The sequence below is a fragment of the Nothobranchius furzeri genome, chromosome 2 (assembly GCF_043380555.1).
Source record: "Nothobranchius furzeri strain GRZ-AD chromosome 2, NfurGRZ-RIMD1, whole genome shotgun sequence".
Taxonomy (NCBI): domain Eukaryota; kingdom Metazoa; phylum Chordata; class Actinopteri; order Cyprinodontiformes; family Nothobranchiidae; genus Nothobranchius; species Nothobranchius furzeri.
The window spans coordinates 90,591,923-90,618,562 of record NC_091742.1 but is presented as its reverse complement, the minus strand read 5'-3'; the positions used below and the strand labels follow the sequence as shown (position 1 = coordinate 90,618,562).

At 42.7% G+C, this 26,640-nt stretch overlaps 1 protein-coding gene across 4 annotated transcripts; it reads right to left on the bottom strand.

Annotated features, from left to right (window-relative positions):
* Positions 1-111: 111 nt before the first annotated feature.
* LOC107372741 (gastrula zinc finger protein XlCGF57.1) lies at positions 112-25,418 on the bottom strand. Of its 4 annotated transcripts, XR_011519132.1 has the most exons (4): positions 25,099-25,418; positions 24,872-24,974; positions 11,158-16,654; positions 9,742-10,439 (listed from the first exon to the last, which is right to left on the bottom strand). XR_011519132.1 is itself a non-coding variant. In XM_015940944.3 (3 exons), exons 2-3 carry the CDS (start codon positions 24,879-24,881, stop codon positions 1,783-1,785), a joined length of 1,521 nt encoding a protein of 506 aa, XP_015796430.3. In that variant the 5' UTR covers positions 24,882-24,974; positions 25,099-25,418; the 3' UTR covers positions 112-1,782. The 4 variants fall into 4 exon arrangements, 3 of the variants coding, with proteins under 3 accessions (XP_015796430.3, XP_070404379.1, XP_054593055.2); XM_015940944.3 differs by lacking the exons at positions 9,742-10,439; positions 11,158-16,654 and adding an exon at positions 112-3,293; XM_070548278.1 differs by lacking the exons at positions 9,742-10,439; positions 11,158-16,654; positions 24,872-24,974; positions 25,099-25,418 and adding exons at positions 112-3,293; positions 4,476-4,647; positions 4,763-8,431.
* Between the last annotated feature and the right edge of the window lie 1,222 nt (positions 25,419-26,640).

The window sequence follows — 26,640 nt, the reverse complement described above, 5'->3', positions numbered from 1 at the left end:
CAAAGATACAGTCAGGTCCATAAATATTGGGACATCGACACAATGCTAACATTTTTGGCTCTATACATCACCACAATGGATCAATGGATATCAAGTGAAACAAACAAGATGTGCATTAACTGCAGACTGTCAGCTTTTATTTGAGGGTATTTACATCCAAATCAGGTGAATGGTGTAGGAATTACAACAGTTAGCATATGTGCCTCCCACTTGTTAAGGGACCAAAATCAAATCAAATCAAAGGTACTTTATAAATCCCAGAGGGAATTAGAGTTTCAGTACACACAATTCAGAGATCAGACATACATGGGCAAGACACGACAAGAATTGGTGACTGTGGTCATTCGTAACCCCCGAGTCACGCTACCTTAAAAGAGATAAGACGGTAACATGAGGAATTGATTCGGGAGGAGGGAAAAAAGGCACTTCATAGCTGCTCTCCCACCAGGAGGGCAGCTTTGCTCTGCAAAAAAATAAAACACCTCAAAAAGATAAGCAACAGACATCAGACATCACAACATAACATGATACTCCAATTGGAAGGCAGGGCGGGGTGGCTGGGATTCTGTTTCCCCAGCGAGAGCAGCCATGTACGGCGCTCAGTCACTGTAGCCACAGGTGGGAGGGAGATCTTGGGAGGAGCACAGAGCACATTGACTCCTGCAGGTTGATGACCTCACCAGGCGGAAGTCCACCAATCCGAAGGCGGCGGGGCGGGGGGGTTCACAGCATCTGCCTGCATTCCTTCGTGGGGGTTGTTGTTAGCATCTTGAAGGCTGCTATGGCTTCAGATTCGGATAACAAGAATTTGGGTCAGGCTGAGATAATTTTCCTCTCTGCCTTCAGTCTTTAAACTGATCATTCAAGTCCTCCAGTGAAGCCAATTTGGTTTTTAAACTTGTCCATACCGTCCGGTGACCCTCTCCGAGATGACATCCATTTTGCGCACCAATACTGGTATCACAGCTAAAACATTGTCCAGCTTACGATTCACCTCGAGTAGCGTCCCAGTCTGTGAGGTCTCCACACGGACGGTGCTTTCCGTGGGTGCGGGTCGCCCTCCAATCGCTCCCGTCTTCCCAAATTTCCAGAAAACCAGACATCCTCCCACTCCAATCAGAAGAAATCCAGTGATCATCAGGCTAAACATCCACACGTCTTCGACATCCTCAATGGACAGCTGGGAGAGGCATACGATCTTCCACTCCTTCCAGGAATCGAGCATATACCCCGCCGGGTGTGTCCCTTGCGGGCAAGTGGGAGCCCCCTGCTCCGTTCTCATTGTTGAAAAGATCTTATCAATCGCGTTGAATGACCAATTAATCAAATCCATCGTTAAAAAATAGGGTTTTTCAGAAGAAATGCAGAGAAGCGCTCTGTGGATAGACAGGACAAAGAGCCTTGGGGAATAAAAGACAAGGGAGCAAAAAGAAAAGCGTCTGTACTCTGCGAGTGCCATAAGAAAGTAATGGGACAATTGGCGTCTCAGCTGTTCCATGGCCAGGTGTGTGTTATTCCCTCATTAACCCTATTACAATGAGCAGATAAAAGGTCTAGAGTTCATTTCAAGTGTGCTATTTGCATTTGGAATCTGTTGCTGTCAACTGTCAAGACATGTTTGAATAGTGCAGAGGTTTTTGACCCTAATAGCCATACATTGGTAAAGTCTTACTCAAACACAAAAATACTACTTGCTTGCATTTATGTATGTGCTGTCCCCTATTGCAAGGGAAAATACACACAGTCACTTTAAATTTGTCCACAGAGCTCACAAACAGGTTTCTATCCTGTGTGGACACTCATGTGCTTGAATAAATTTCTCTTTTGTCCATATCTTTGTCCACAGAACTCACAGACAAATGGTTTATCTCCTGTGTGAACTCTCATGTGAGCATTTAAATTCGACTTTTGGGTAAATCTTTTTCCACAGTGCTCACAGGCAAAAGGCTTCTGTCCTGTGTGGACTCTCATGTGACGGTTGAAAGTTGACTTTTGTTTAAATCTTTGTCCACAGGGCTCACAGACTAAAGGGTTCTGTACTGTGTGGACTCTCATGTGAGCATTTAAATCCGACTTGTGTTTAAATCTTTGTCCACAGAGCTCACAGACAAATGGTTCATGTCCTGTGTGGACTCTCATGTGATCGTTTAAGTTTGACTTACGGGTAAATTGATTTCCACAGAGTTCACAGACAAAAGGCTTCTGACCTGTGTGGCCTCTCATGTGAGTGTTTAAATTCACCTTTTGGGTAAATCTTTTTCCACAGAGCTCACAGACAAATGGTTTATGTCCTGTGTGGACTCTCATGTGAGTGTGTAAATTTGCCTTTTGGGTAAATCTTTTTCCACAGAGCTCACAGACAAATGGTTTATGTCCTGTGTGGACTCTCGTGTGATCGTTTAAATTCGACTTATGTTTAAATGTTTGTCCACAGAGCTCACAGACAAAAGGTTTATGTCCTGTGTGGACTTTCATGTGATTGAATAAATTTTTCTTTTGTCCATATCTTTCTCCACAGAACTCACAAGCAAATGGTTTCTGTCCTGTGTGGATTCTCTGGTGTCTGTTAAAACTTGATTTTGTACTAAATATTTTTCCACAGTCACCACAACTAAATGATTTTAGTTCTTTCTGGACTTCCCTATATGAGTCTAAGGGTTGCTTAAGTCTAACCGATTTCTTATTACCCAAAGAGTTGGAAGACCTGATTGCTGAATGGCTGGTTACTCTCACGTGTTTCTGGAGAGACTGCTTGTCATGAAATCGTTCACCGCACTCAAGACAGCTAAGGGATATGTTGACAGTCTTAACATCTGACTCAGAAGACCTTTTCTCATTCCAGTCATGGCCTTCGTCTCCAGTTTCAGACCCAGAGTCTGACATCCCAGAGTCTAGATTCATATCATCATCTCCACTAACTTCAGTCTCTGAAGAATCAGATGTTTGTTCTTGAGGGTTCAGATCTGGGTTCCTGCTAGTTCCTGCTCCTCCACCAGTTTCCGCTGTCATCTGGTCAGATGAGCTGTTGGTTGGAACATCTTTGTCTTCTATTTCCTGCTGATGAAGCTGTAAGACCACAGGTTTCTCTTCATCATCCTCACTCTTTATAGAAACAGCACTGAATTGAAACCAGGCAGAATCAGTCTCCTCCTTCAAACAGAGATGCTCTCCCTTAAGACTGGTCCAGAGTTCCTCATTTTCCTCCTTTATGTGGAGATGTTCTGGGTCCTGCTGTTCCACACCAGCACTCTGTTCTTCAGGATCTTCTTTAACCTGCACCATCTGTTGAACACCTGTAGGAAACAGAAACACATAACGTGAAATACCGACTGCTGTAACTTTAAATTCACACATATGAGAGTTGTGTTATGGCAGGGGTCTCCCAACATGGTGGTCGTAAGCTACAGGTAGCTCTTGAAAGTCACTGGCCTGGAAGCAGCCAGTGAGCTGCCCAGCCTGACTTGTAATTAACAAGGGACGGATTTCTAATTTGATGGCAAGCCTTCCCCGGTTCTCGTAATATCTCATGTAAAATTAGCATTTTGTGGAAGTAAAATAAAATCTGATTATTGCACAAATCTCTCAGCAAACATGCTCTACTGGAAATATGTGGAATGGATTAATTGCTCAGGTTGCAGTGCGGATCCCCGTTTCTGATATCAGCGGCTGCAGCTGCAGGTGTTTCTAAAGACGAGGTGACGTCGGTCATACAGAACCTGGTTTCAGAAAAACATCCTCAATAAAATATTTTGGGCGACTGTAGAGTCCTATCTGCGTAAATATGTTGTTAAAGCAAGTTAAATGCCCTTCGCTTATTAACACAATTAACAGGCTTTCTGTTGAAGGGAGACTAGTCTCAGGCTTGTTGATAAAATAAATCAAGCCTGAGATAGTCTCCCTCTGTGTAAACCTTTGACCACCTGCCATTCCACTCCTGCACACAGGCCTGAGATCAGCTCCTCTTGACCTTTGACCCGCAGCCCACACTGGTCCCCACTCTCAGCACTTCCGCCCCTGACTCTGGGTGTGTGTGTGGGCTTCTGCCCTGCCTTCACTGCCCCCCCCCCCCCCCTGCTCTGCACTCAGTTCTGTGGAACAAGCTGACTGGGTCCAACATACATCATTCCCTTTCTTAATGTTGTGAAGAACGGTCCGGAGCGCAGGCGGAGTGTAAGCTAACCTGCAAGAATTGTCGACGACAGTTATCCAGAAAGTAGCTAAGGGTTCCGAGAGATGTTTCTGAGGTGTTCACTAGGTATTATTAAGATTTAAAAGGTCAAGAAGGGGGTCTGAAAAGCTGTTAGAAATAGCGTCAAAGTCGCCAAGTTGGTAACACAGTGGGAGGAGCGCTTGCAACTCAGGGCAGCGCAAGCGGGAGGAGCAAATAATCGGCTTGTTTTGTTTTTTATAATCATCCAAAACTCAGATCGTAATCGTGATTAAAATTCGATTAATTGAGCAGCCCTAACTCTCACCATTTCTTTTCACCCTGTACACCTCAGACTTCCAGTACAAATCAGAGACCTGTCATCTACAGAAATACTCAGAAGACTCTGCAGTTGTCGGGTGTGTCAGAGATGGACAGGAAGCTGAGTACAGAGAGCTGGTGGAGCGCTTTGCGGCATGGTGTGGAAACAATCATCTGACCTTGAATGTGAACAAAACAAAGGAGATGATTTTAGACTTCAGAAGAAAATGGGTGGAGTCAAACACCTTTTCCATCATGGGTGAAGAAGTGGAGGTGGTTGAGGAATACAAATACCTTGGAGTTCATCTGGACAACAGACTGGACTGGAGAAATAACAGCGAAGCCGCTTACAAGAAGGGACACAGCAGACTGCACTTCTTGAGGACGCTTAGGACCTTCAATGTCTGTAGCAAGATGCTGCAGATCTTCTACAAGTCTGTTGTTGAGAGTGTAATCTCCTCAGACATCATCTGTTGGGGTAGTAGCATCAGAAGCAGGGACCTGAAAAGGCTCAACAGCCTAATAAAAAAGGCTGGTTCTGTTCTGGGGACGACTGTGGAACCACTGGAGGAGATAATGCAAAGAAGGATTCTCCAGAGAATCAAGAAAATGATGGACAACCCTGAAGATTCTTCTTCAGTTTCGCTGCAACACTGACCACTACTGGAAATCCTTCCTGCCAACAGCCATTGTAATATACAATAACTCTTTGATGACTTGATTATTATTATTATTCTGAGCTACTACAGCAATCAATTTCCCTCTGGGATTAATAAAGTATTTTAGAATTGAATTGAATTAAAATTGTAGAAATGCAGTATAACCACACTTCACCATCTCTATAAATATGAACTGGGTTCAGTTTTTCATTTTGTTAAGGATTTTAGTAATAAACCATTACAGAAAATCAAAATTCTCTCCTCCAGGCTGTGAAGAACTGTGTTTTGAATACGTCACTCACACACGTCATACTAGGTAGCTGCTGTTGCTAGCATTGTAAATCACTGTATTTTGTTTACTATCGTGCTGCTAATTAAAACAGAAAATTGTGTTTACAGCTGCAGCTGAAGGTCTGAGCCACATGTCCGTGTCCTACAAGTATTTTTAACTAACATAGGTTTGATCTAAAATAATAACCTACATCTATAAATCCATTTAGAACCGCACCGGTACTTCTGGACTCCAGCAGGCGAGTCCTTTCAGCATGACTGCCGCAGCACAAACCGTGTTAGCTCCAGTAAAGAACAACTAATTTGTGAAAGCTACCACAAACACACACACACACACACACACACACACACACACACACACACACACACACACACACACACACACAAATATCTAAAAGATGATTACCATTTTTCAACAATGGATCTTCCTATAGGACCAGTTGTCATCCTGGATAGAAAACAACGATCCGAGCTAGCAAGTTAGCATTGGCAATCGGTTAAATATTTTTCGATGTTATATCAATAAATACACACAGCGGTAAAGCTGGCAACACCTTATTTTACTCATCTGTAGATTACCGAATCATACTGGGACAATATGATGGAGCTAATCAGCCGAGAACTTAATTGAAAGCTACCAGTGGAGCACAGACATGAAATATATAACAAACTAACAAACTGTACCGATTTTGGTTCCGAAGACGAACAGAATCCTCCCCGGTGTCTTAATCAGGCCGCGGGTTTTCTGAGTGAAACGGTCCAAACCATGTCTGCACCTCCGGTTCTGATATCCAGCTGCAGGGCACGGAGTTTGGTTTATCTTCTCCAGTAATCCAATAGAGCTCCGGGAGTTGACGTCACTTCTCTCGGCATGCAACAGTTCAAATCGAAATGGCGCAATATTCTGCTGCCGGTGTCTGCAGCTCCGCTGTCTCGGATAAACTAACCACTCCTCTCACTCAGCACAGAGTTCACTCAGCTATTTTCTGACGTTGAAGCCCAGAAACGGAGATTCTAGCCGCTCAGTAATGTGTTCACGACTGAAAGAGAAAGTTTTCCAACTAACGTCCAGACAGAGCTGATATAACTTCAGCGAACAGCGACACGCTCAAACCAGCACGGCTCTGTGGTTGCTGTCGTTGTTTTTCCTCCCCGACACACAACAACGTGGTCAAGCTGCTCAGACATGTTCATCAGCACAAACCTATGTGAGCACCTGTTATCATCTAATGTTGTCATTATGATGATGAAGATGAACAAAACAACAGGAGTCTCCTCCTCAGCTCAGATCAACCCCATGATGCAGGTATCTGGCTGGAACAGGTGAGCATCACAGTAAACCAGTGGAGCAAACTGAGCTTTAAATATGTTGGTTTTATGCTCTTTTTCTGCTCCAAAACATGAAAGTTAACAGGTGAGATGTTGCATTTTCATTTAAGATAGAATAATATTTTTATTTTGTTGTTGGCCCGTGAGAAAAGATTTAACCTACAGTAAAACAGGAAGTGGAAAGGCTGCAGATAGATGAATAGAACAAAAAATCCCTTTATTGTTCCTTAGTGGGGAAAGCCAGATGTCACTGCAGCGATGACATGTATTACAGGAGGAAAAAGGGAGAATAAAAAATAAGAAAAATGAATAAACAACAAGAAAACATAAATCCTGAATAGATTTTTAAAATGCTGATTATACCACAAGTAATGAATACCACTGATGTGTTTTATTTAAAACTGACTTGCTCGTGTGTCATTTGGTTATTCCACATTCAGTGTTAATGCAGAAATATGTTTGTTTCCAAATTTAAAGTTTCAAAATTGTATATATGTTGATAAAGAAAATGTGCAAATTTGCCGTCGTTTTTTCAAAAAATATTAAGTTTGGCCCGCGACTCCGTCCTAGAGTTTCATTTCGGCCCCGTGTGAGTTTGAGTTTGACACCCCTGATCTAGAGCTATACTGGTGGCCTGACTCACGACACTTCCAAAGTCTGGACATCTCTGGTGATAGTTTCAACAAATTTCCCTCAACAGTTTTAGCTGATTGTCCCGTTTAGGAATAAAACACGATTTTCAAATCTCTCTCTCTGTGTTGCTCATCCATCAGACCCGCTGATCCAGAGGCAGAGAAAAAGGTTAAACCTCCAACCCTGCTTTAATGTTGTCAACAATAAATGCAGCAAAGCATTTATTGTTAACAGGTTAATTATTCACAGAAAGTAGATTTGTTATTCATTATCTGAAAGTATCTGATTAGTAAATAAACAAAATATTTTGTTTAGTTTGATTTTCAGAATCTCACTTTCTTCTTTGTACTTTTTTATAATATTGATGTATTGAAATACAGAGAAATCAACTAACATAAGCACATTCACACATGGACTTGAACACATCGTATGGCAGTAGCTCTTCTGTACTTTCATTAAGTAGCTCACGAGCCCAAAAAGGTTGGAGATGCCTGGATTAATGCTTTAAGTTGGTGAAATCAGAAATGACTCAAATTACAGGAAATCTCTTTTGAATAGGAGGGTTTCAGTCACGTGGTTAAAATGACGCGCGGATTTTGGTTGGAGGGCAGGAAGTAAACAGCAGAGTACAGCTACTGAGGAAACCGCAGATGAGAGTCCTCATTGCATGTCTTTAGACTCAGTTTTGAAACAAAAGTACACGGATTTAACAAACAAATATGTTGGACGTGATCCATATTTAATGAAAATGAGTGAGTTTACCCCAGAATTAACGGCTTTGCCGAGAATAGAGTCTGTTGATATTACAAACAACCTGGTCCTTCAGACATCGTTCTACACTAAACAACAAATGAAAGCATATAAAAGTCTGGAGGCATATAATTTTTTTTGTTAGCGGGTGGGTCCACAACCTCAGTACTAAACGGCTCTGTGATGATTATCGTCTGGTACTCGCCAGGGTGAGTTTTTGTCTTTAGATTGATTTATACGTAAATTTGTTAGCAGCTAGCCTAGCCTGCCAGACTTGTGCTCTGTTTAATTCTACACAGAAAACTATCATTCTGTGTAGAATTAAACGGAGCACGAGTCTGGCACGCTAGGCTAGTTAGCAGCTAGGAGGATTAACATCAACACGCAGTAACGACGTCATTAGCCTGACAGTCGTTGATGTTTCAAGATAAACCACTCACAAAGATAGAGTGAAACACCTCTGAAGACGTGGATTATTTCGAAGGAAGATGGTGAAGTTATTGCAGCTAATTGCAACTGCATGGCAGGGTAAGTGATCTATGTAGGCTGAGATTCTTGTTATGGTATTAGTGTTGTACATATAATATAGTGTTCTATTCACAGACTATCGGAGTCATGTTCTCATGTGGGGGCAGTCCTGTTCTCCATTGAAGCGGGGGTGAGAATGCAAGACTCTGCTTCTTGTACATCTGAGCAGTGCAAGTGGTTGATGCCATCACATGTTAAAAAGGTAAGAATAATCAGAGAATGTCATTTCTGATCAACATGGAGGACTAGGCTATCTATGAGATGTAAATTATTAGGTTGTGCCCTATTGTTTATGACTTTGCTCTGGTTCAGTTCTGGTTCAAGTGTGTTATAGACCCTAGAAATGTGTAGCTTGGCCTGCCAGACTCCACCTCTGTTTAATTCTACACAGAGTACTTCTCTGTGTAGAATTAAACAGAGGTGGAGTCTGGCAGGCCAAGCTAAAAAATTTGGACTTGATTACCTTATTTGGATTAAATTATTTTCAGATTCCTGCTGCCCCCGTTGCTATGATTGACTTCTCCTCAGCTAAGTCCAAGAAACTAAAGCTTGACCGTTCCATTGATGGCAGGACAACCGACAGCAAGCCTGTGAAATCGCTTCTGTATCCAAGGGTGAAGAAGGGATCTGAAACCTATAGTAGGTTTTTTGATGCCTTAAGTAAAAACTGTCCAAAGAGTGCAGCACTGATGGCACGGGAGCCTTACTACAAAGAATTCATCCCCAAATCTAGTATGCTCCCTAAAACTGTTCTTGACTATAGAACTTCAGAAACTTTGCAATTACCACCCAAAGAGCTTGCAGAGCTGTGCCAGGAGTTCCAGTTTGAAGAGCTCACCCCGTCCCAAGTCCAGGCTGTAGAGAGGGCTACCCGAGATCAGAGTGCAAGCAGGATTTGGTTTAGGCAGAGAGCTGGACGCATCACTGCATCAAAGATGAGAAGAGTTCTTAGAACCAGCCCCCAGCAACCCTCCAAGAGCTTGATCATGGCTATATGATACCCAGAAGCATATAGGTTCACCACAGATGCCACAAGGGATTTAGGGTTGGATTGAGGGTAAGACAGCTGTAAGATCTGTCCACATTGAGAACTTTATGTAAAAAAATAAAACAAAATGTTTTATTTAGTGGGAGGAGAATCAAGACCACAACAAAACAGCATACATTCTGCCTCTATATTAGGCCTTTTTTATTCTTAACAGATTTTCACCCTTTTCTTAATTCTTAATATGGACAGTAATAAACTGTTAAAACGATTTGTAGTTTTGTATGTATAGGTTTATACAGGAGTAGCACTCTGTATAGGGGTTAGGATAATGACAAATTCTAAAAATGTAAGTGATTCTAACCCTAACCCAGTAATAAATATTTATTTCCTTTTTCACGATTTGCATATGTACTGTTTGCAGTTATGGATGCCAACATGAATCACAGGCCAGAGGAGCATATGAGAAGCTAATGGGTCGGGAGCATGCAGGCTTTTCTTGTGTGAAAAGTGGTCACTAACATAAACTGTTCAAATTTAGACAGCACAGACATGGGGCCATAGGTGATGTAGGGCTCACACAGCTCAAAAATCTGCAATAAAACTAAAAAGTTGGGGAGTCCCGTGTAGAATTAAGTCTTGTCCTCATTTTTTTCAAATGAGTCCTGACAAAAATTTGTGTCCAGTGCCTTGGAGTGAAGATCTGCCAGCTCTGTTGTGTTCTGTCTCAGAACGTCCTCCATCTTCTCAATGTCCTTCATCGTAAGCTCTGTCTGGGTCCCGGCATCTGCGTAGCCTGCAATCGGAGGGCATAATTACTGAAGTCAAGTAAAGGAATTGTGTCTGTACTATTAAAAATAATGTATAAACAGCTGAGATATGATAAAAAGATCGCAACTCTACCAGGCACTTGAGCCAAATGATTTGTAGAGCCATGGTAAATGTGAAAAAAAAAACTTAATTTTTAAAAATGTGTAATGACAATTTTACAAGATGTGTACACCTCCCTGTTTTAGATGTCCCTATTTTAAGCAGCACTTGATTCATTTCTGTAATAATGACTGAGAAAATCAGAAGACGTGTTAATAACTGGCGCATCATTTTAGTTATGTGCTAGAAAGCAACTTTAACCTAAAGAACTGTAATCTAAAATGTGTATGAGAATTAAGTTAAGACATTACTATGTTTTGATAAGATTATTGGAAGAAATCAGTATTTGCATCTAGATTTAGTGTACGCCTGACATCATTTACTGAAACTGTATTGCAGAAACATGTTAAAAAATAAAGATGTTGTCTGTTGTCTCAGTCAGTGCGCCCCAGGGCAGCTGTGACGACATTGCAGGTCATCACCATCAGTGTGTGAATGGGTGAATGATGTAAAGCTCTTTGGAGTCCTCTGACTCTGAAAGGCGCAACACAAGTTCAGGTCATTTATATGTTTACATTATATTTTGTATGCTGTTTTAGATTCTTAACCACATCTGCAGTATAAACATTAAAAAAAAAACGTACCTCCACCATTAAACGTCTCAATCACACCGATGCGCTCGGACTGTGGGTGGTCAGGTGTCAGCGTTGGTTCGGAGCTCTCAACTCTCTGCTTGTCTGGTATCTGAAGATCCAACAGAGTTTCTGCACAATCATACCATTTTTGTTTGTCTTCCTTTAGCTTCATCCTCTGATCCCGTTGAAGAGAGGCTTCTGACTTGGGCTTAGACTTCTGGTAACCGAGGTTGACCGTTGGAGCCCAGTCTTCCGACTCAACCTCATCTAAGGAGCTAGGGTGGCCAAAAAAGTCGCATAATGTTCATATTAAGACTACAAGTAATCACTACAATAGAACTAACATTGCGGTATTTAAACACCGCCATAAAACAACATTAGCTGTTAATATACCTTGGAGGAAGTGGTCACCGCAGACGCGGGCATTGTCAGTCTCTGCTCCTCCTGACCGCAGGCGTAGGTTTAAAATCCATTTTTTCCGACGTTCTGTAAGCTTTTAATATTTGTTGCCTCTGTGAACGACAACCTTCGGTACTCTTAAAAAATCTTTTATTTTTTTCTCGGTTAGAGCGATTGGAGCAACCATAAACAACACAAAACATAGGCATTTTTACCGTTGCGATTGCTAAATTGCTGTATTCCACTTCACTTCCTGCCCTCCAACGAATTTGCGCGCGCTGGTGATGACGTCACATGAAACCCAGCTATTGAGACTTTTTCTTGGGAAGTGAATAAAAAATGTAGGCTTACTAGTTCCAGACCAACAAAAGCCCGTGTTACTCTGAGGTTCAGGTTATGTTATTGGCAAAAAGTTGACAGACATGGACTTACAAATAGGGTTGTGTAACCCAGTTGCCAGGTGATGGGTCCGGGATTTTTCTGTCTTTTCAGTCTGTCTCTAATAAAGTGGCCGGAACGTCTTCGACGTTGCCAGTCACGTGGCCAAATCTAGGTCAATCAGCGCAAAAGCCCAGAACCTACTGTTCGTCATGCCACAGGACTTTCAAGCACGTCCATGCCAGCACCTGAACTTAATCCGCCAGAAGTTCAACGATATGTGGTGGAGCGCATAGTGAAAAATGAGGACAGTGCAATGGTACATCTGTCCGCTCAACGCCTCACATGTTTTTCTGGCCGACAGCCACGACCTCCGAATGAGACGGATTATGAAGCGTGGCGCTCTAGTGTTGATCTCCTGTTGAAAGATCCCTCCATATCTGATTTACAACGTTCGTGTAAAATATATGAAAGTTCACTGCCGCCTGCTGCTGATGTCGTGAAACACCTTAGGCTTGATACACAACCTGTTGTCTACCTCCAGATTTTGGATTCAACTTATGGAATTGTTCAAGATGGTGAAGAACTTTATGCTATGTTCAGGGATACATTACAAGATGCGGGTGAGAAACCATCAGCATATCTACAACAACTGCAAGTGGCATTAAGTTTGGCTGTGAAAAGAGGAGTTTCGGATAAAGAAATAAATCGACATCTGCTAAATCAATTTTGTAGAGGGTGTTGGGACAGTACATTGATATCTGAACTGCAACTCAAACAGCGCAAGCTGACGCCACCATCATTTGCTGAATTTCTGCTGCTTCTACATACAGAAGAAGACTGTGAAGCTGCAAAAGTGATGCGCATGAAGCAGCATCTTGGTTCAACTAAGTCAAGAGCCACTGCCCATGCACAATATGCTTACACTGGCAGTGAAGAAAGAGATGCAGTTGCTGCACTGACTACTATCACTGAACAACTGGCTAAGCAAATGGCTGACATTCAGAGACAACTAGCCTCGTTGACTGCTGCTCCGGCTAACCCTAAGCAATCTGTTTCCTGTAAGGCCAAGATTAGAAGCATCCTTTCCAGGAGTGATGCTGAAAAACTAGTTCATGCATTTATTACATCAAGACTGGATTACTGTAATACATTACTCTCATGAAGTCCACAAAATGTAGTTAAAAGTCTTCAGCTTGTCCAAAATGCTGCAGCTAGAGTTCTGATGAGGATTAAAAAGAGAGATCATATCTCTCCTGTCTTAGCTTCCTTACATTGGCTACCTGTTAAATTCAGAATAGATTTTAAGATCCTTCTTCTCACATATAAAGCTCTTAATAATCAAGCTCCATAATACATCAGTAATCTGATTGTTCCATATGTTCCTAACCGAGCACTTCACTCTCAGACTGCAGGTTTACTGGTGGTTCCCAGAATATCTAAAATTAGGATGGGAGGCAGATATTTTAGTTATCAGGCTCCTCTCCTGTGGAACCAGCTCCCAGCTTTAGTCCGTGAGGCAGACACCTTGTCTACTTTTAAGACTAGGCTTAAAACATTTTTATTTGATAGGGCCTATGGTTAAAATCTGATGTTAGCCTAAATCTGGGCAAGTGGGGGATTACAAGGAGGTGGAGTGTACAGTCGGTAAAGACGGCTCTCCCTTGCCCTGCCTCCAACATGCCTCCATCTAAATAGGATAGATTATCCAGAGTTATCTCTGTAGTTATGCTGCTATAGGCTTAGACTGCTGGAGGATACACTGACCACTTTTCACACTCGACTACTTTCTTCTACAATCTGCTCTTTAACTGTATTATTTTCTGCAATTTCAGCTGTTAACTTTATTTTCTCTCTAAGTGTTTTTCTCCCCAGAAGAAGCTACAATGATGTTCTGCTGAGCTGTGGTGGCCTCATGGAGGGGGCCATCGTCTAGCACACTGCTGCTAACCACTTAAACATTCTTCCTTTTCTGATAATAACTTTTTGCTTTCCTTGACGTTGGATGTGCTACTACTAGTTTACCCGTTTAATTATAGATTCACTAGGATAAATACAATAAAGTTTATCTCTCACCAAATAGAATATTTACTGAGAAATCACAGTATAACTATAGACACATTACTTTGTGTGTGCGTGCGTGCGTGCGTGTGTGTGTGTCTGCCCTGTCTTCTCCAGCCCCAGTGAGTCGTGGAGGATAGCTGCTTATACTGAGCCAGGATTCTCTGGAGGTTTCTTCCTGTTAAAAGGGAGTTTTCCTCTCCACTGTCGCTTTATGCTTGCTTAGTATGAGGATTGCATCAAGTCACTGACACTAGTCAGTGACTTGATGCAATTTGCTGGGTTCCTTATATAGGAAACATTATTTCTGATTGGCTTAATGAACTGACCTGAATTGGAATGTTTATTATGTGAAGTGCCTTGAGATGACTCTTGTCATGATTTGGCGCTATACAAATAACATTGAATTTAATTTAATTTAATTGAAAATGGCCATGTAAAGGTCACACCCTCCCCCAGAGCACCAGTCACAGCTGCTGATCGAGTCCTTACAGCTGAGGTGGTTTGCGTAAGTGTAGCTGTTCTCTTGGGACATTTTTGATCCAAAGCAGTTCCAGTTTGCCCCACAACTGGAACTTGCGTTAGTTTAACGACTTAGGAGGCAGGTTTTACTTCTGCCACTTCTGTTGCTTATCAATGAACTGCTTTTTCTTGGCAGCAACAAGAACCGGGTTTGGAGGGTTGTCGCAAGTAACCTTTGCATGACCATCTTCTTCACCACACTGGAAACAGTAACCTTGTTTGGGTCCTGCAGGCAGGATTTTTTGACGTGACTTGCCACCCTTCAGACTTGCACCAGATTTACTCTCAGTAGTGGCCTTACAGGAACCAGATTGCTTAGGGTAAGCCGGAGCAGCAGTCAACAAGGCTAGTTATCACGACTGTGAGCGCATTTTGGATGTCCTTTTACCACCTGGTCCTGTTCTTTCAGGCCAGGTTTTCTCCTGGCTGGCTCGCCATAATTTTATGTAACATGGATAGGAGTAATTTGGGTGACTTGTTTTATCAGGACCAGATGTAATTCAGATCAGAAGCTGGGATCAGCCCACAGGAGTAAGTGACACAGAGACAGAATGGAATAGACTGTTAGGTTGGTACCAATATAGAATATATTATAACACTTATTTAACAAATCATACAATAAATAATAATTGACAATATACAGAGAATAAATTACAAATCATCAAAATTCAATCAACTGTCCAATAGATGGGGGTAGCACATGATCGTTGGCAACTTCCAAGCTCCAGCGGACCCACGAATGGGTCCTAAAGAGTGAGTTCAATGTTCATGAAGGAGGTGGGGGGTGGGGGGGTTGTGAAGGATGTGATCAGGGTAAACGCGGCTCGCTGTTTAGTAAAGTTGCTGCGGAACAGAGACTTAAAGGTGGTTACAGGAGCCTCCTACCAGCCCAACAGTAGTGGAGTGAGTCTGATTCAATCTGCCTGACTTGGTTCAGGAACTCAGGGATTCTGGGCTTACAGCCTAGGTTCTAGTGGGTAGCTCGCCATCCATGAAGAAAACCTGGCCTGGAAGAACAGGACCAGGTGGTAAAAGGACATCCAAATGCGCTCACAGTCGTGATATATTGTATAATACATTCATCCAACAACTAACAATAATGTTCACTGGATATATTTATATCCGAATAAGTCGCTCATATAACATTAATCATTTAGTCATTCTGATAAAACTAATCATTCAGTCATTCAGATGACACTAATCATTTAGTCATTCAGATAACATTAATCATTGACAACCAAAACACAAGAGCATTTCAAGTGCGTTAACATTTCCAAATAGCCCCATACACAATAACTCACTATAGAATAACTCCTCAGGCAATTAACCAAGTGGTGACTTTACTTACAGAAATCACACACAGTAGCCCAGACTAATCAGCCAACCTCATCTGCACTGAAAAGCTAAGCTAATCGGCCCATGGAAATAATAGGGGACGCTAAAGCTAACGACAACAACTCACCTTTTCCGTCAATTTAAAGATATCTCTGCGCTCTTTCCTATACGTCCGACAACCGGTAGTTGGCTCCTAAAAACGGACAGTCAACGCTCTTAGTTTCACTACTCAAAGCGTGAAAACAGAAAGTTGTAACTTTATACTGACCTGCAGCAACTCCTTTGCCTGTCTCCTTGCGCTTACCGATAACGTCTGGCTGTGAGCTATTTAACTTCCTGATTGACCTAGATTTGGCCACGTGACCGGCAACATCGAAGACGTTCCGGCCACTTTATTAGAGACAGAGGGAAACCCTGGACCCATCACCTGGCAACTGGGTTACACCCTCCCCCCTTAAGACCATGCACCTCTGGAGCATGCTACACAACCATAACAGGAGAGTTAAAACCATTAGTTGCTGCAGTAGAATCAAAAACGGTGCAATACGCATCAACCAAACCATGATACAAAATCTGCACTGCCGAAAGAAGAGGATTACCCTTAACAGCATACTGAAGACGGTCAGGTGGTTGCCTGTTCCTGGTAGAGCGACGAACGGGAGGGTCACTAAGCTCAGCAGCATCAGGGGATGAAACCAAATCTGGGGTTGTCTGTGCCCGGCCACAGGGCCCTGAGTCAACATCCTGAAGGGGCACCCCCCAGGAAATCTTCAGAAGATCCACCCTTGATATGCATCAGAGTATCAGGAGGCTGTAAAGCATCAGAGTATCAGGAGGCTGTAAAGCATCAGATATCACTGAAGGCTTCCCCGGATCAGGTAAGCCGTCATTTGCTCGTAAAGACAGAACCAGATGGTCAGAACCAAGAGCCGAAAGCACATGTGCAGATCCAGCTGGAGTAAGAGAGAAGTCAGCGTCTCGGCTGGAGAGTTCATGGGGTGAGAGAAAACCCTCCGACTTGAACGTAAAAGAAGGGGGGGACGGAACACAACACAGATCCCACTCAACACCACTGTCACATACGTCACCACCTAGCTCTGCATCCATGGAGGATGGACCAAGCGTTGTTGGCCGAGACAAAGACATACCCTTGGGAGGTTCAGAGACAACCTCAACTGGGAGAAACCCACAAGGCAGAAGGAGATCACGATGTAGTGTCCGAGTCGGACCATCAGCATCCTTCTCTGGTCTGACAGTGTAAACCGGAAGGTCACCTGCACGCTTGAGAACCTTGTAGATATCATGCTCCCATTTATCCTCAAGCTTATGTTTTCCACGCAACCTCACATTGCGGACCAGCTTCCAACTTCCAGGCAGGAGGGTTTCACACGCTGATTGAAGTGGGTTCTATTTCGTTCTGCCAGCTTCACTGCATTTTTAGAAGCCAGTTGATAACTCTCTAGTAATCTTGCCCGCAGATCCTGTACATACTGCAAATGTGACTTGGCCCTCTCGCAGCGGTAGCCCAAAAGCTTTATCCACGGGAAGACGAGGGGAACGTCCAAACAGAAGCTCATAGGGAGAGTAACCTGTGACCTCATTCAGAGTACAGTTATACGCATGAACAAGGGGTCTTACGTACCCTTTCCATTTCTTCTTCTGCCTTGGTTCCAAAGTGCCCAACATACTAGGGCTGTAGCGACGCATCGATGACGTCGACGGCTCGATTCTAAAAATTTGTCGACGTCAGATCCGGAAGTCGACGCACCGCGCCCACTTGTTGCATCCCCAGGAGTTTGTAAATAGAGGAGGAATCTGCCTGTTTTTCCTCTAGTTCGCCCTCTTCTCCGCCTTCACTAACATCTCCGCCAAATACCGAAGACCCGGAACAATGTCCGTCCACTACTAGATTATTTTCCTGTTTTGCCCGCCTTCGTCTCCCGGCAACGGACAACAACTTCCGGGGTCAGATGCGCTGCTTCGTGTCTACCGCAGATGTAGAAAATCACCGGGAGCGTTTCTCCCTTCATTAAGGAGCTTCTTTCGGACATTAGGAGAGCTGTTTTGGTGGTAGCAGTCTCTCCTCCGTGCTGGTCTGTTTGCTGCTGGGTGTTTTTGGTTTATTTAAACGTGGTAACTTGAACTTAACGTTGGTAAAGCTACTGTTAGCATCTTCGCTAACAGCTTCTTGCGTTTGGATAAGCTGTTACGTTTTGGTTTAGAGTTCATCTTTTTTGTGGTGCAGATCTCCCTTTTATTACATTTAGAGTGTTGTGGGTTTTCGGTTTAGTTTAAAATATCACCTTGAGTTTGGTTTAACCACCCAGTTTAGAGTTTGGATCCCTACTTATTTGTACTTTGTTTTAATTCCCCACAGGCAGAATTAGTTTTATTATTCCCAACCTGTGGATGGAAAGATTTATGATTTTTGTTGTTGTAAATAAACCTGATCATCATTTTAACTTTTAAATCCCGTTATTGTCCCTTCCTTTTTGCACACGAGCCAAACTCCCCAGGAAGGGTCGTAACACCACTCCCCTCCCGCACATAAGTGACCAAAACAAAGCAGCATGGAGACACTCCATCTTCTACCACCTCTCAGGCAGCAGCCTGCACTCCCAAGTTCTACACGTCACCAGAACATAACCAACCGCAACACAATAAAAGCAGTGTTATACAAAATGGAAGGTCTGTAGTGTTTATTCTCTTACAGTAACAATTTATCAATTTTTTTGAGGAATTTATTTGAGATTTTCTGGTTTTTGTTAATTGTGCAATAGAAAAATAATCATTAGATTAATTTTCTAAATAGTCATTAGAATAGTCGACTATTCGATAAAATAATCGTCAGAATAATCGTTTTAAAAATAATCGTTTACCCCCAGCCCTACAACATACCAAATAATGTTCTATTGAAATGCTCCACAGGGTTTCCACATGGGTGGTACGGAGTGGTACGGATTTTTTCTATGCCCCTCAGGTCACAAAGTTCTTTTATGAGCTTTGATTCAAAATTGGGCCCTTTGTCAGTATGGAGATGTTCAGAGATCCCGTAATGAACGATGAAATATTCCCATAAGCATCTCGCGCCACAGTCTTCGCTTTCTGATTGGCAGTTGGTAGTGCCACTACATATTTTGTGAAATGGTCTGTGAGGACAAGTACATTTTTGGTGTTACTTTGATCAGGTTCCAATGAGAGATAGTCCATACAGACGAGCTCCAGTGGCCGAGTAGTAACAATGCTAACCAAGGGCGCAGCTTGCTCAGGCAAAGCTTTCCTCTTTACACATCGCTCACAGGTCCGGACTTTATTGTCCACATCCGCTGCCATTCTGGGCCAAAAAAATCTTGCGCGGATGAGATCAAGAGTTCTTTCCACACCCATATGGCCCATGTCTGCGTGAAGACTGGTTAAAACCATGGATCTCAGCTCTTCAGGTAGAACCAGCTGGAACAACCCCTTCCCTCCCTCCCGTCTCTTCCTGTACAAGATGCCATCCTGTAGCTCAAGGCGGCTCAGCTCTCTGAGCATAAGAGCTAAATCCGGAAACTCTTGCCATGCTGTAGAGGGAACTTGCTCTCCAGCCTCTAGCTGGTGAATGACTTCTCTGATGCAGCTCTCTGCTTCTCTCCGATAGCACGGAGAGACAAGTGGGGGGACTAATGGGAGTCCGTGTTGGGTTTCGTCAGCATAACATGGAGGTATGGCTTTAGCTGCCATGCCCAATGATTGAACCAAGAGTATTGGTCGGTCTACAGATTCAGGAAACCCACACTTCACCATGCAACCTTTACAAATGGCAGCCACAACTTTGGGTGCAGCTTCACATGCGCCATGATCTTGGGTGAACTGTGCGATTACATCAGAGTCTTCCTGTGCAGAAGCGTCTGCCAAAATGGTATGTGGACGTCTAGACAACGAATCAGCATCAACATTCTGCTTTCCGGCTTGGTACTGGAGCTTAAATTTATAAGTAGAAAGAGCAGCGAGCAATCGGTGACTGGCGGCATCCAGTTTCGCTGAGGTGAGGATGTACGTGAGGGGATTGTTGTCTGTAACCACTGTGAAATTGGCCCCATACAAATAGTCGTGAAATTTTTCCGTGACACTCCACTTCAACGCAAGAAACTCAAGTCTGTGTGCTGGGTATCTTGATTCACTTAACGATAACCCACGGCTAGCATACGCTATTACCCCGAGATTGTCCCTCCTGTTCCTGGTATAAAGCCGCCCCGAGTCCGGTGACACTAGCATCGGTATGAAGGATGTATGGCAGCTTGGGGTCAGCAAATCCCAGAACTGGTGCAGTTGTCAGTTAATCGATCAAATTCTCAAAGGCTTGCTGACATATAGCAGTCCAGCACTCTCCAAAAGGCTTCTTTGCATCTTGGGACTTTGCCGTGGTACGGGTCTTTTTGGATGCGGACTTGCGAGTTGATATAAAGCCTCGAGTCAGCTCTTTTAGTGGTCTCGTTATTAGGGTTGTCACGGTATGAAAATTTAACCTCACGGTTATTGTGACCAAAATTATCACGGTTTTCGGTATTATCGCGGTATTTTTTAAACGGTGTTGCATATGTTCAGAAAGCATTGATAGTCCTGTTCTACACAAACTGAAATAGTTTTGAAAATGTTTAACAGTGTTTATTAAACCTAAAATAACACAAAGCCTTAGCAAAAGTGCAACTTTTCACAAGTAAAGGAACAAATAGCTTATTTTTCTGGAACATGTTACAGTAGTCAGTGCAGGTTTAAATTATACAAATCCAAACATTCAAAACATAAACAATATGTAAACAAATCAAAGAAACACCACTTGTTTTCTCATATACTTGTTTTCTTCATTATCAAAATGAAAATCTAAAACTCCAGTCCACACTTGACTTGAGCACTGTACAAGTCAACCTTAAAAAATATGTATTTAAAACAAATAGCCACTTTAAACAAATTACTAAAATAACTACTACACTATGTAATCAAATCCAAATGTTCAAGTATAAATGGCATTGAATAAGTAAACAAATCAATGACAAGGAACTAATTGTATATTTCTCTTCATCATCAACAAATAAGATGCTTCATCCAGCAACAGGGTGTCCGTGACACGGTTTAAATGCTGGCAGAGGACGCTGCGGCTGCAGCATATAGTGACTCGTTGCATTCTCTCTCAACCAAAAGTCCTCACGTCGTGCATTTAAGCTAAAATGCTAATGTTAACTTACCTTGCACTGGCTGTAGAGACGTGGGTGATCGTCACACAGATGTGCCATTAGATTCGAAGTGTTACCTTTTGCAGACACTTGTTTCCTGCACGTTCTGCAAACGGGATAGCCGTCTTCTATTAACTGTCCCTCAGCATTTTTCAGAAATCCCAAATATGCCCATACTTCCGATTTAGTCTTCTTTGAGGGCGGATGGATGTCCTGGGCGCTGCCGTCTCCTCCTTCGGCCATTATTTCAGCTTCAAAGTTTTGGTGCCGTTGCAAACTAAAAAGTGCGTGTGCGCGCCGCGGGAACTTCAGCTGAAGCGACGGTGGCTGGTAAGGGTCATCGCGCCGAAACCGCGGCCACGGTAAACCCACCGAGATAATATAGTTTTTTAAAAACTGGACGGTTATTTTTATTGTCAACTTTTTTACCGGGGTTTACCGCTATACCGGTTACCGTGACAACCCTACTCGTTATAGTAGCGTAACCTTTAATAAACTGCCGGTAGTAGCCTGCAAATCCTAAATATGATCTCAGTTCCTTCAGGGTTTTGGGAGTTGGCCAGGATTTGAGTGTACTTATTTTCTCAGGGTCAGTTTCCACTCCTTGCTCAGATACTATGTGTCCCAAATATCTCACTGATGTCAGGAAAAATTTGCATTTTCTGGTGACAATTTGAGACCATATTCCTTCAATCGCTTGAGCACACTTATCAACCAATGTTCATGTTCCTCCAACGTCCGGGAAAGGTCAATCAAATCATCGAGGAACACAAGAACCTCTTTCAAGTGCAGATCTCCCATACACTTTACCATAAGTCGCTGAAATGTACTCAGTGCATTCGTAACACCTTGTGGCATACGACTGAGCTCCCAGAATCCGAGAGGAGTAACAAAAGCAGTCTTGGGTTTATCAGCTTCGCTCACCTCAATTTGATAGTATCCACTTTTGAGATCCAGCACACAGAACCATTTTGAACCAGTCAATGCAGAAAACGACTCTTCCAGGTTGGGTAGGGCATATGCATCCTTTACGGTTTGCAGGTTCAGCTATCGATAATCAACACATAAACGGACATCACCGTTCTTTTTCCGAACAACAACAATAGGTGAAGCATACAGAGACTCCGACTCTCTGATTACTCCAGACTCCAGTAGGTACTGCAAATGTTTGCGGACAGCCTCAATATCTTGGGGGTGGATAGTTCTGGGTCGGTGTTTAAAGGGAGTTTCCTCATGTAGTTTGATGTTACGCTTCACTTGGCTGGCTCGCCACAATTTTATGTAACATGGATAGGAGTAATTTGGGTGACTTGTTTTACTTTTGGGTGACTTGTTTTACTTTCTCAGTGACTTTAAAACATCACCACCACCATAAAACTTTTTCTGATGCTCCAAATACAGAAAAACATCCCTTACCAGGGTTTTTTGAATAAATAAAAAAATAAAATAAAAAAATCAGAAAATAAGTTTAAATGTTAAATAATAGTTAACATCACTTAAATGCAACAGCAAATTATCTCATTGCTACTGAACATTTTCTCCACTTATGTGGTTATGATATAAGGCTGTTGCTGTAATTGGGAAGTGAACTGTGCTGGGCCAAACTAGGAGAATATTAAGATTTTTTGAGGGAAAGAGAAAAACAATTGTCTACCTTTCAGAAGAGGAACTGGCAAAAAAAACTACATGGAAATTATGTGAAAATGTTTGGTTTTAACCCCAAATTGAACAAGTTTACCTGGATCTTAAAAAGCAGCTCAGATGATGACACTGTAACTATGATTCTGATAACAAGCTAACAAATTGAACTAGCTCCTCTAAGATAACCGGCTAGCAGAGCTTCTGACTGACAGTTTATGTGCAGCAGCAAATCAACTATCCTGATTAACAAGGTTACAAAAGCTGAAAGTGTGTGTGCGCGCGTGCGTGTGTGTGTGTGTGTGTGTGGGGGGGTCTTGTTCTGCGTGAAAGCAAAGCGGTACAAGTGATAATGCTGCAGGATTTCATAATTTTATCCTCCTCAGCAGCAGCACTGCAGGTGCTCTCCATGTCCAACATGTGCATAAGCCAGGTCCTTAGTCAACTTAAAGTTGTGCACATTTTTCCGCTACGTTTTCTTTCATAAATCCCAAAGTTTGCGTAGAAACTTGCTTACGCAGTTTTCCGACCCCGTTTTGTGCGTAAGCAAGCTTGATAAATGAGGCCCCTGAAACCCAGTTCATCTCATTGTGGACGTCAAACTAGCAACCAGGGTGATTTCAACCACTCACAAACTAGATCCCTCTTCCTAGAGAAAACTTAATGACATACTAACCCAGGGGTCGGCAACCCGCGGCTCTTCCATCCATCTGATGCGGTTCTCTGTGCTTGTAAAATAATGAATGGATTTTTAAATAAAATGCTTTATATTTTAGTGCCTTAATTTTATATGTGCATGCCAATTCTAAATGTAAAGATTGTCTGCGTAAACCTGAACAGGTCCAAGGTTGACGGGTTACGCTTGTGCGTAATCATATAGGCGCTTTCTAAGCTGAAGAGGATGTGAGATTCTGAGCTTCTCCTCAGACGGCTCCTGAATGCGTCGCCACATTAGAGACAGGAACAAGCGCTATTCAGCCAAAGTTTCATAATCAGGGAACATTTTCTAAGTCGACAGGTCTTTTTGGGAGACAGGGTTTGGAAAACACTTGCTTCAGTGGGAGGAACCTTCCCGCATGCGCTCTGGTTCTGTGACGCACTCCAAGCCTCTCTCCACATCTTCAGCTCGCTGTGCACCTTATGTACGCGCTGACAGCGAGCTGCGCTGAGCAGTATCCAGCTCAGATGTTCAGATGGGAAACTTTTCTTCAGTGATTTAGCTACATCTGTGATGTGCGTAACGAATAAAACGTCAGTTCGTCTGCATTCTTTCTCCGTCAAAATAAACGGTCAAATACGGGAACTATCCGGTCAACACAAGCCCTGCTTTTGTTTTCTTGTGAAAATTGTTGCAAAGAGATAAAATTAAACTTGATTACCACCAGAGCCATATGTCCGTCACTGTAAATGAGGGAAAAACAAATTGATCGGATCCTTTTCTGACCTTCCCCACCTACAAAGTTTAATTACAACAATCAAACGTGACAGAGCCTGGATTTGTATTCTGAACAGTTTAAAATGTGTGACCAACGTGGCACCTGCTCAGTAAAACCACCAACAGGGTGAAAAATATCAAAATATTGCAGGCAGAGACTGAATACAACTTCTGGATCCATTTTATACAAATCATTTTATTGATGATCTTCTGTTGAAAGATGAATTTGACGTACACGAGCGACCGGTATTGGCTGCTGTCACCTGTTGTGATTGGTTAAAGCAGCTCTCTGCTGTGGCTCCCAGTGTTTCCTTTATTGTGGTAAACAGGTAATAATGTCTCTTTGATGGGAAAAGGTTGCCGACCCCTGTACTAACCAAAGTGTTTTAAGTGTCTTGCATTTTTCATTATTTTTTATTTTATTTCGATTTCAGGTTTTTAATACTATTTAGTTTCAACTGAGTTGTCTTTTACCATTTGTTTGATCATTTTAGTAAACAAAGATCAAATTCAATCACTGCCTCCTCGTCTTGAAGTCCTGCTGTGTTAAAATTAAAGTTAGTTCAATAGTTCAAAAGCTCTGGAGCTTCTCTCCTCTGTGAAGAAAGAACCAGAGGTTCGGACCGAGCTGCAGCAGCAGACTAAAACACAACACGGACATTTTTTAATGATAACACCTCATGGGAGAGGCACTGTAATGTCCCACCATGCAGTGATGATATATTCATTCATCCACCAGTACCTGTGTCCATGCTGTACAGGTCCAGGTGGTGAAGAACACACGATGAATCAGTCCCAGATCCTGAAGTGGTAGCAGGTTTTCTTTAGCCGTGTTTAGCTAACAGCTGCAATAGAAACAAAGCAGGAGAGCTGATTAAGATGCTGCTTCAGAACAACGCAGGAGATTAAAGATCTTGGTTCTGATCAGCTGAGGACAGATCCAGTCTGGAAAAGAGAACCTTTGCTCACCTGAGTTCACGGAGTAGAGCTAACCGCCTCAAATATTCTCCTCACACACCAGAACAACAAGCTAGCTCCGCTAGCATTTTCCGGTTTCTGCTTCTTCTGGCGGTCGGTGACCAGCGTAAAGGTGCACTACCGCCGCCTGCTGGACTCTTTGAGCTCTGATAGAAAAAAAAACGAATAATGTGGAGGATGCTGAAGTCGTGACCTAATGGAGACCGATGGTTGGCTGATGAGACTTCTGAAGTAATGCTGGCCAGAGCATCACTTAAAGCCCCTCGGAATATAAAGAAAACGAGTTGTAATTGTAGTTTTGCACCTGGCGTCTTTGTTATAGCCCATAGGTTAGGACAAGTAAATCAGGATAGCAGCTGATAGACATAATAGCTCATGGGTGTGGTTTTCCTGCAGAATGACAAATATGACGTATGTATAACTTAACCTTATTAAACAATTAACACACATCAGAATATTAACCTTCCGCCACCACATCATCAGTTAATAACCATACTAAACAGTCAGAGGTCACTAAATCATCATCATCTGCTAACATAAAGCCACTATATTAAGCTTTGTCAAGTTACCCTATCGTCAGTCAACTTCCGGTCTGTAAACAAAAGGGTGCTTTTATTCTCCCTACTGACATGGGTACTTCCGGTGGCGGGCTAGCTTAGCTCAGATACTCTGAACCAACTTCCGTTCCAACACCGTAACAACACCGCCGTACTTCTCTACATTCCCGTATACTCATACAAAGCACATTCATGCCTCCTCGTGCGACCAAGACGCCAGCAGACCGGCCCCGATTGGTCCCGAGGTAAGGTATATCAACAGCCTTTTCACAGGGACAGGAAATGCACAATAATTAACCCGATAGCCATAATCATTCCAACATTGCACTTATTGTTCATCCATGCCAAGCCCCCACAATGCGGTTCTAAAATTGGTCTCAACCCGGAAGTACCAAAAATTGCAGTTCCACTGTCATCCACTAGGGGCTGGTGTCAGAAGCGAGCAAATCCTCATTGACTCCCATGTTAAAAATACCAATTTCACAGCAGAAATAAACATGTTTACAGCATGGTTCCAAAACATGTTTTTGGTTTAAATGATCTAGTTTACACTCATGACAACTCTGAGGGGGGTGAATTTTTTTCTCACTCTTCTGTTTAAGTGTATTAAAAGCCTAAAATTCTGTATAATTAATGAGCATCAGACCCACGTGACCGCAGAGCTAACTCCGTGAAAAGGCCTCAGTAGAGCCTCGGTCTGGCTTGGAAACTGCTCCGGGATTTTGAGTCTCTGTGTTTGTGTATTCTTTTTTGGATATTATTTGTGCAATTGTTGGACAAAATGACTTGCTGTGGCATTAATTGAACTAATAGAGCATCCAAGGAGTATCCACTTCATTTTTTTTTGGTAAGTAAAATTATATTTATGTATTTTAGGTCACTGCCGACCTGAGCTTAGATTTTAACATGTACTGTTTAACCATGAAATTTAAATGTAATAGGGTAAAACCCAGTGCATTTAACATAATGCTGTACT